Genomic DNA, 10,599 nt, shown 5'->3' with positions numbered 1-10,599 from the left:
TGCCTTTATGCGAGACACCAATGAAAAGAACGATCATTTCTTGAAGAAATTAATATTTAAGCTCAATGTAGAGTAGTACTCTCGATATTTATTAAACAATTAGCAATGAAATCTTCATTTCTTCAAAGAAACCCCAAAATAAGATTGTAATAGCTTACACACTGGATTCTTTAAAATAACAATTATTTTAAATTAAAGAATTGCACACAGTTGGCTTCTCCATAATCTCCATAAACCGTAAAACAATTAACTAAACACAAAGCTTCAAAATTATATATACATATCAACCCATTTGTAATTTCTATTGTAAAACAAAGAACGCTAGCAAACTTCTTCAAAAATTAAACTTATCACTGTCTTATATTACACATATCAAACTTTGCACCCTTTTCTTGCTAATTACAGTTCTAGAACCATCATACAAATTATAAACATTCCAGAAGCCATAGATTATACAATTAGAAAGAAAAAAGAACTCTTTATATTAACATTATGTGGAATTAGGGGGTGCTGCAGTTCCACAGTGCCTACAGCAACCGCTGAAAATAATTATTGACCAACGCAGACCTTTTACTTAACAGCAAATGATATTTAGCTAAAATTAAATGTCTCTTTTTCGTATTCTTCAAAATAATTCATTCATATCAATAATATACATGTAAATGCGATAATACATAATATGGAACAAAGAAATTTATACATCTAAGTAAAAAACACTTTGCCATCAACATCTGATCCCAATTATGTACATCCGTATGATCGTTTAAGATATGTACCCATAATTATGATAATTATCCGTTAAGCATTACATCAAGTATACTTTGACTATCTTCTCGATGAACCAATCTTCTGTAAATTGCAAATGATCACCGGGTACAGCAATGAAATGCAATTTGCCAGACTCGTACAGCTTTCGCAGTCCCAAACGGTCCTGAAAAATAACAAATAAATCAGTACGCTGGTATCAGAATACGTAATACGATTTGTTATTCAGGGTGTCTCACAATTTAGAGAGCGAAACTCTAATCGATGCGTACAAACATGCAATTTCTCAAAGTACATATTGACTCTGCGATAAAAGAGAGCTTTGAAAGAGAATTCTATGCTTAGAGAGATTCGTTTAATTAAATACAAGGCTGTACTGTAATTGTGCGCTAGAAAAGCTTAAGTTTTAAGTAAAAAAAAAGAACAAAATAGAATTTATCTTAAACGTATCAGAGAATTAATACACAGCAGCGATTCTTAAACCCTTTAAAGAGTCAGCGTAGCCCAATAATTGATATCTTCGAAGCAATTTTGTTATTATCCCTACATCGCCCAACTTTTTGCTTTTAATAAAATTTCTACACGGCTAAGACTTTTCGTATTCGCTGCCACTTGGCTACAATTATTCGTCTTAAAGCTAGAATGGGCTCCGCAGAAGAAAATATCCAAAAGAAGGTCTTCGAACTGCGCAAGCTCAAGAACTCCTCATCGTACGTGTTTTTCTGGCTCTTCTGGCAACGAAAGAGGAAATAGAGCTTGTACAAGGATCGAAGAAAGAAAAGAATACATAAAAATGACTACGCGGTCAGATAGAAAGATCTATTCCACCGATTAACTGTAAATGAGACTCTAGATTGAATAAACTTAGATTTTTAGTTCGTAATAGGTAGATTCTAAGTAGTAGCTTCGTAGAATTGAAGAACGATATTGGAAGAAGAAATTTAGAAGCGTTAAGCATCTGCGTCAGGCATTAATACAGTTCCAGCTAACGTAATCCTTCTCCGTTCCCATTTTGTCTTTTTTAAATGCGAAGGGCTCTAAAATAAGCGAACAGCCCTACGTTTTATTGTTTCACTTCGAAACAGAATAATTGTTATACCTCTTCATACAAACGCGTTTCGTTGAATGGTTGGATCACTTCAACTTGACCCGGTTTATAAAATCCGAACCATTCTGATTCTTGGGGCCAGACAACAGTGTCGTTGAGGAATTTAATTAGCACCATGGCCTCCAATTTCTGAAGATTCTCTCTGTACGTCTGAAAAAGAATATTATCTACATTATTCTAAAATAAAAAGAGAATCTTCTCTAAAAGCGAAGACGAAAGGAGCGTATCATGCGTAACATTTGAAAAGCTGCATCGTAGGACACAGCGATGCACTCTTGGACGAATAACTCGCATTCTGAGTTTAGATATTTCCTTTCAATGCTTCATATATCCTTTCGCCTCAAAATTCTTTCTGTATTTTGTAAGTCGAAGCTGAATAAATGACTTGAGAGGGCAAAGCGAAGACGTACAGCGATACGTTCTCTTCATCTCCCTTTCTACAGCTCTCCGTTCACTCTGCAGCTCTAATTTTTAATTATTTAATTAGAGAAAGTTCTCTAAGCGAATATTACTGAATGTTAATAATAAAAATTATTTTATTATTTTTTTAATTAATAAGAAAAATGATTCTACTATTTTTTTATTTCATAAGCAAAATTATTTTATTATTTTTCAACAAGAAAAATTATTTTATTATTTTTTTATTTAATAAGAAAAATTATTTTATTTTTTTATTTCATAAGAAAAATTATTTTATTATTTTTTTATTTAATAAGCAAAATTATTTTATTATTTTTCAACAAGAAAAATTATTTTATTTTTTTATTTAATAAGAAAAATTATTCTATTACTTTTTTATTTCATAAGAAAAATTATTTTATTATTTTTTAATAAGAAAAATTATTCTATTACTTCTTTATTTAATAAAAAAAATTTCTCAGACTATTTTCTAAAATATTAGATCATTGTTGTTCAAATGTGAGCTACGTTAATTTATTCTGCTGATTATATTTTTTAATATACCTCGTTTATATAATTTTCGTTATTAAGCTCAGCCATAAATATGCTTTTCTCTCTGTATTCTTCTTCTCTGTACGGATCATGCCAGAACGTAGCTTGCACCAAGTTCTCTTGACTGTATCTATCGCAAAATAAAATGATACAGTAGTTTTATACAACAATTAATGAGAATTGAAGCGTTACCAAATTTCGACTAGAAATTTGTGTCTTAAATTATTGTACCAGATCTCGCTATAGTCTACGACTACATAAATTTGGTAAAGATTTTAAATTTTTGTTGCGTAATTGAATCGAATGCTAGAACTCGTTTTCTTTACAGCCTTAGACTTAAAAGATAGCCATTCATTTAGCAGAAAATTAATAATCGTATCATTAATTTCAATTTCTTTTAATTAATGATCGTAATACTAAGATTTCAATTTCTGTTAGTCGAAACTTGTGCACGCTTGAAGAACAAGCAATAAATTGAAGATGAATACTGTAAATAGGCTGCGTAGTGAAGAATGCGATTCATATATTTGCATATTGTCGGACCAATCGATCCACAATTTGGTAGCCCAAAAACACCCTGTTGCGGACCACCGATGGAAATCATGTACTTGATTGGAGGATTTGGACACCTTTGCGCTATTGCTCTCCTGCGAAATAGATTAATATAATGCAGTTTTATTGCTGAAAGTATGTTTTCGCAAGAGACTTCAATGCTTTGTACTTTAATTCGCATTCTAATTACATTAACAGCAGTTAATCAAGATGAAAGTAGATTTGCAAAGAAACTAAATGCTTTGTACTTTAATTTGCATTCTAATTACATTAATAGCTGTTAATCAAGATAGTTTACGAAGCGATGGGACCAAAAGGGAAATATTAAAATTGCTCAGAAGCTGTTATTAAGTTCTATGGTGACCATACTTACGCAAGCTGGCCACCTTGAGAAAATCCAATGATATTGTATCCGTCTTTAAGCTTCTCATCGTTCGCCAGCTGTTGACAAGCATCTTGTATATGGTCGTTGACATTACCAAAGTAGCTACGCTCTACGTCCTGGAAAATTGTTATATAATTTAATATGTATTCGCTTATCGCTTTGGGTTTGTTGCTTGAGACTTGGAATTCCAAACTTGAAATTTCAGATTTAAAGCTTCAACTGTGAAGCTTGGGATTTGAAGCTTGAGACTTGAAGCTTCAAACGTGAAATTTCAGACTTAAAACTTCAACTCTTAAGCTTGAGACTTCAAAGCTTAAACTTGAAATTTCAAATTTGATGCTTCAACTTTCAAGCTTGAGACTTGAAGCTGCAAACTTGAAATTTCAAACTTAAAGCTTCAACTGTGAAGCTTGGGATTTGAAACTTGAGACTTGAAGCTTCAAACGTGAAATTTCAGACTTAAAGCTTCAACTCTTAAGCTTGAGACTTCAAAGCTTAAACTTGAAATTTCAAATTTGATGCTTCAACTTTCAAGCTTGAGACTTGAGGCTCCAAACTTGAAAATTCCCCACTTAAAGCTTCAACTCTCAAGCTTAAAACTTGAGGCTCAATCTTGAAATTTAAAACTTAATGTTTTAACTTTCAAGCTTGAAATTCGAAGCTTGAAATTTGAAACTTGAGACTTCAGGCTTAAACTTGAAATTTCACACTTAATGCTTCAACTTTCAAGCTTTGGATTTGAAGCTTGAGACTTAAAGATCCAAACTTGAAATTTCAAACTTAAAGCTTGAACTCTCAAGCTTGAGACTCGAGGCTTACCTCTAGTAAATTACTGCCTAACTCAATGGAATGCACATGGATGTTAGGTATTAATGTTTCTATTAACTTCTTTATTTTTCCCATGCTGAATGAGAAACAGCAGCTGTCTCCTGAAATTTCAGGTAATTTTAGTAATACTGTTAAATGTAAAACTAAATACAAATAGAAATAATATAATACAATATAATGTAATGTAGTAAGTAATCTAATGTAACATTTAATGTAATGTAATATGTTATATGTGATGTAATATGTATTATGTGGTGCAATATAACATGTAATATAATTGTATTACGTAACGTAATGCAAAAATTTGAAGTGAAATGCGAACACGTATCAAAATTTAATTTATTTTCTATTAATTTTTCAGGACGTTAAGCAAAAAGTTACTTTAGAAACATTAACAAGCAAATAGAAGAAACTTCTCAATAGCTGGCGATAATACAATAAGAAACATAAAAACAGATTTTCTCAGATATCTCAGTTTACGCTGTACAATAATTTCTTAAACATTAACACACTCAAATACTAATATAAAAATTCTCACCCATTCCATGCCACAGTACAACTGGCGTAGGATTGCTTTCAACGCCATCGGACTTGTATACGCATACAAGGAAGAGTAGCAAAACTCGTTTATCCGATGTAAACATTATATGTACCACTTACTCCAAGCTGATTCTGTAAAGTATTAAAATATTAATCATAGTTTGTAATATAATTAATTATATGGGTGATAGCAATGAGTTCCTCTCTTTTTGTCTTCTTTAATTCTTTATTGGGCACTGTGTAACTGCAGCACCCTCTATTTCTATTTAGTATTATCGATAGCAATTAATATAATGGGTTTCTTTTTCTCTAATTCTTTGTTGGACGCTGCGGAACTGCAGCACCCTCTATTTCTATTTAATATTAGCGATAGCAATGAGTTTCTTTTCCATTTTCTTCTTTAATTCTTTCTTGGACACTGTGGAAACTGCAGCACTCCCTATTTCTATTTAATATTGTCGAGAGCAATGAGTTTCTGTTTTTTTTTCTTCCCTAATTTTTTGTTGGACACTGTGGAAGTGCAGCACCCCTTATTTCTACTTAATATTATCGACAGCAATTGATATAATGAGTTTCGTTTTCTTTAAGTCCTTCTTGGGCACTGTGGAACTGCAGCACCCCCTATTTCTACTCGATATTATCGATAGCAATAAGTTTCTTTTTCTCATCTTTAATCCTTCATTGGACACTGTGGAACTGCAGCACCCCCTATTTCTATTTAATATTATTGATATCAATTGATATAATGATTTTCTTTTTCTATAATTATTTCTTGGACACTGTAGAACTGCAGCACCCCCTATTTCTACTTCATATAATCGAAAGCAACTGATATAATGAGTTTCCTTTCCTTTTTTTCTCTTTAATTCTTTCTTGGACACTGTGGAACTGCAGCACCCCCTATTTCTATTTAATATTATCGATAACAATTGGTATAACGAGTTACTTTCTTTTCTTCTTCTTCAATTCTTTCTTTACACTTGTACAATAGATAATCCTCAAGCTCAACGTTCTTACCTTTTCGATAACAAAAAAGCAAAGTATGCTGAAAATTCTGCTTTTGGTTTCTCATATTCGATGGGATACGAAAAGAAAAATTTCGCGCTCAACTAAACAAAATAATTATCATTCAACATTAAACTAGTTTGTGGATTGAAAGTACAATGACAACAAGTTGTTTACTGACGAAACTGGCTACAGAAAAATACAATCTTCGACTGTAGTGCAAGAAAACCGAAACTACTTTTCGAACAACCCAATAATTCACTCCCCTTTTATTTTTACATACACGAATGTTCATATTTACAATTTTTGTTATTCTATTATTGTTTGTTATACAGACACGTATAGGTTAGGATTACGTGATCACTGAAATTACCAGCGTACCAAGCGTTTTCTCGTATTACTCAGCTTCCACAGCTTCCTTTTAATCGTCTGATCGGAACTGAACGTCGATTTGCAAGATTCGACTTCTCTGCCGCCATGTTGCGTCGACGAAGTAAACAAACGCAGAGAGAACGAAGGTTACTCAGCGATTGGTGATCAATCGACTCTCATTTTCGATCTGACGACGAGTGTTGTTTATAGAATTTTCAAGCTTTAACATTTTTATTACATTATATATACATGATACACAGTCGTATGGTTTTTAAACTGAACTTAAGTTCCAACCAAAAGTCGACGCAACCTCGACGCCATCTTTGTTTACTGACTTATTAACTTCCACGCTCGAGTTAATTCGAGCGCGCGAAACTGTGCACACTCGAGATAATTCGAACAGCGTTGTACACGTACAACATTTATTATTGTTCTCAGAAAAATATTCGCAAAAAACTGTTCAACTTCTGTTTTACATACGAGCAATCTGATCACAGATCACACAATCTGATACATAAAATATATTATTATTAAGTTTCAATATTTTATTAGCTTAATATTTTATAAATATATATGCATAATCATCGAATATTTTATATCTATTATATTCATTATATTGTACACTATTATATTATAATAAAATATAAATGTAATAAAATTACTATACAAATATAACGAATACAAAATACTCGTTAATTATGAATATATATTTATAAAATATGAATGTTCATACGAATATGAATATTAATATAATATTCATTATATTATATATTATTATATTATAATAAAATATAAGTATAATAATATTATATGTTATTATACAAATATGATGAATATAAAATATTCATTGATTATGAATATATATTTATAAAATATGAATGTTCATACGAATATGAATATTAATAAAATATTCATTATATTATATATTATTATATTATAATAAAATATAAGTATAATAATATTATATGTTATTATACAAATATGATGAATACAAAATACTCATTAATTATGAATATATATTTATAAAATATGAATGTTCATACGAATATGAATATTAATAAAATATTCATTATTATATTTATTATGTTATATATTATTATATAATAGTTATCGTCCATAGTAAAATATTCACAAGAAACTGTTCAACTTCTGTTTTACACACGAGCAATCTGATCACAGCTTCTCTGTCGCCAACTATAATAAAATGATATATTATTATTAAGTTTCAATATTTTATTAGCTTAATATTTTATAAATATATATGCATAATCATCGAATATTTTATATCTATTATATTCATTATATTGTACACTATTATATTATAATAAAATATAAATGTAATAGAATTGCATATTATTATATAAATATAATGAATATATATTTTATAAAATATTCGTTCTTTATGGACATATATATTTATAAAATGTAATTATTTATATGAATATAAATGTGAATGAATATAAATGAAATTTTATACTTGTTATATTATATATTATTATATTATATTATTATATTATTATATTATAATAAAATATTCGTTTGTTATGGACATATATTTATACAATATGAATATTAATAAAATATACATTACATTACATATTATTATATTATAATAAAATATAAGTATAATAAAATTATATATTATTATACAAAATATAATGAATATAAAATACTCATTGATTATGAATATATATTTATAAAATATGAATATTCATGAAATATTCATTACATTACATATTATTATTATGTTATAATAAAATGTAAGTATAATAAAATTATATGTTATTATACAAACATGATGAATATAAATTATTCATTCATTCTGAATATATATTCACAAAATATGAATATTTATATAATAAAATATAAATATAATATAGTAAATATGAAAAATATAAAATATTCATTTATGAAAAGTGGAAGTTATGCTGGTTGTTCTGTAATTAATGGTAAAAAATATTATCGTAGCCTTTCGTACGTTAAAACAAAATCGAATACCTTAGAAAGCGTTCATAGAAATTTAATTAGAGGGGCAAAATTATGTTTTCGACAGGATAGCCATCATTTTCAGCAATTTCTGTAATAATAAACTTTGCTACAAACTTCAAACATTCTATTCAGTTACGTGCTCGTAATTTGCGATTTCAAAATCGATTCTCTCGAAAACGAAGCCTCGAATGAAAAATTGTTATTCTACATTTTCGACGCATTTTTTCATCTAGAATCACCCACCTTTCTCTATTTTATTTTTATTAATATCTAAACGCATTAAAATTAATAAAACATAATTACAATTAACAAATTGCTGTGACTGGTAGTGGCAATGTTCTCTCATTTTAATTATATTTTTATATAAAAAGATAATGTATCAATGTTTCATTTACTCACCCAAAATAGAATTAGAATAATTGGTTTAAAAATTGAAGACAATCTTATTCACGTGTTTTATTCTTCTCCACACTGTTCACAAGTGTTACCATTATTCTTTTATGTAATATTTACCACTGACTACAGATTAATTACTTGTACGCACAATATAGTTAATTATATCCTTCAATCATAAAAAAAAAAAGAAATAAACGGTTCGTTGAATAACATTCTCATCTCTGATATTATCTATGAATTCAAGATGCCACTATTAATTGCATTTTTATGCTTTCCGTTCGCTTATGAATTTTTCAAAGTATACCTATATATAGTAGACAGCAACAATTATGTAATAATAAGTTTAACAAGCACCAAATTGTGAATATCTTTTTTTCTTTTTAAGAAATAATTAGTTCTCGATGAGTAGAATTTAAAAATGTAAATAATAACTTGGGAGATTCAGCTGTTCGAGGGTTTTTATGTCTTTGGTGAGTCCTCCTCCCTTTGTTCTGTGCCCATTGGTCGTAATTGTCCAATGAGGGAGCTGCGTTTCGAGGACACGATAACTTATAACGGAATTTCATTGCACAAACTTCTTCGAACGAGCAAGTAAATCGATTCGACCTCCAGATACGAGCATAATGATTGTTGTAAATAATTCTGCAACAGATTCGAACTGTTTTTCATTCAGAATAATTGTAATTTTGAGGAATACAACGTGGAAACTTTTCATTTGTATTATTTTGTATTTTCTTTGAAGAAATGAAAATTTTTAGATAATTTCTTCTTAAAAAAGGACTAATATTACGGATTGTACTTTTAGATTGATAGAATACTTAAAACTGAGTATATTTTGCATACTGGATATTTTATTTATAAAATTATTTAAAAAACTGCAACATCTTCAAAACAATGCTGCAATATTTAGAAAGCAGCAATTTTCAGTTGGAATCAAATATTGTCAGTACTGTTTTTTTGTTTCTACTGTTGGAATATACTGTAATGAATAATTCTGTAACAGATTTGAACCCTCTTTCATTCAGAATAATTGTAATTTTAAAGAATTCAGCGTGGAAACTTTTCATTTGTATTATTTTGTATTTTCTTTGAAGAACTGAAAATTTTTAGATAATTTCTTCTTAAAAAAGGACTAATATTACGGATTGTACTTTTAGATTGATAGAATACTTAAAACTGAGTATATTTTGCATACTGGATATTTTATTTATAAAATTATTTAAAAAACTGCAACATCTTCAAAACAATGCTGCAATATTTAGAAAGCAGCAATTTTCAGTTGGAATCAAATATTGTCAGTACTGTTTTTTTGTTTCTACTGTTAGAAGATACTTTAGTGAATAATTCTGCAACAGATTTGAACCCTCTTTCATTCAGAATAATTGTAATTTTAAAGAATTCAGCGTGGAAACTTTTCATTTGCATTATTTTGCATTTTCTTTGAATAAATAAAAGTTTCTACATAATTTCTTATTAAAGAAGGACTAATACTACAGATTGCATTTTTAAATTGATGGAATACTTAAAACTGAGTATATTTTATGTACAGGATATTTCATTAAGAATATTTAAGGTATAAAAGGGGTTTATTAAATAATTAAGAATAATAAGAAGAATATTTAAGGTATAAATAAGGTTTCAGTTTTAAGTATCGCATTAAGAACTTTAAACAATTCTTTAATTTCAACGAAGTAGCCAATTGACGTTC

The 10,599-nt window shown here is 28.7% G+C and overlaps 1 protein-coding gene across 1 annotated transcript; it reads right to left on the bottom strand.

Moving 5' to 3' along the window:
* Window positions 1-768: 768 nt before the first annotated feature.
* On the bottom strand, window positions 769-5,243 carry LOC143431845 (palmitoyl-protein thioesterase 1-like). The gene is made up of 7 exons (XM_076908809.1): window positions 5,128-5,243; window positions 4,581-4,690; window positions 3,750-3,877; window positions 3,313-3,471; window positions 2,837-2,954; window positions 1,865-2,023; window positions 769-931 (listed from the first exon to the last, which is right to left on the bottom strand). Exons 1-7 carry the CDS (start codon window positions 5,231-5,233, stop codon window positions 806-808), a joined length of 906 nt encoding a protein of 301 aa, XP_076764924.1. The 5' UTR covers window positions 5,234-5,243; the 3' UTR covers window positions 769-805.
* Between the last annotated feature and the right edge of the window lie 5,356 nt (window positions 5,244-10,599).

The sequence above is a fragment of the Xylocopa sonorina genome, unplaced genomic scaffold, assembly GCF_050948175.1.
Source record: "Xylocopa sonorina isolate GNS202 unplaced genomic scaffold, iyXylSono1_principal scaffold0014, whole genome shotgun sequence".
In the NCBI taxonomy this organism is placed as follows: Eukaryota; Metazoa; Arthropoda; class Insecta; order Hymenoptera; family Apidae; genus Xylocopa; species Xylocopa sonorina.
The sequence above is the reverse complement of the archived record's forward strand: the minus strand, read 5'-3'. Positions and strand labels throughout refer to the sequence as shown.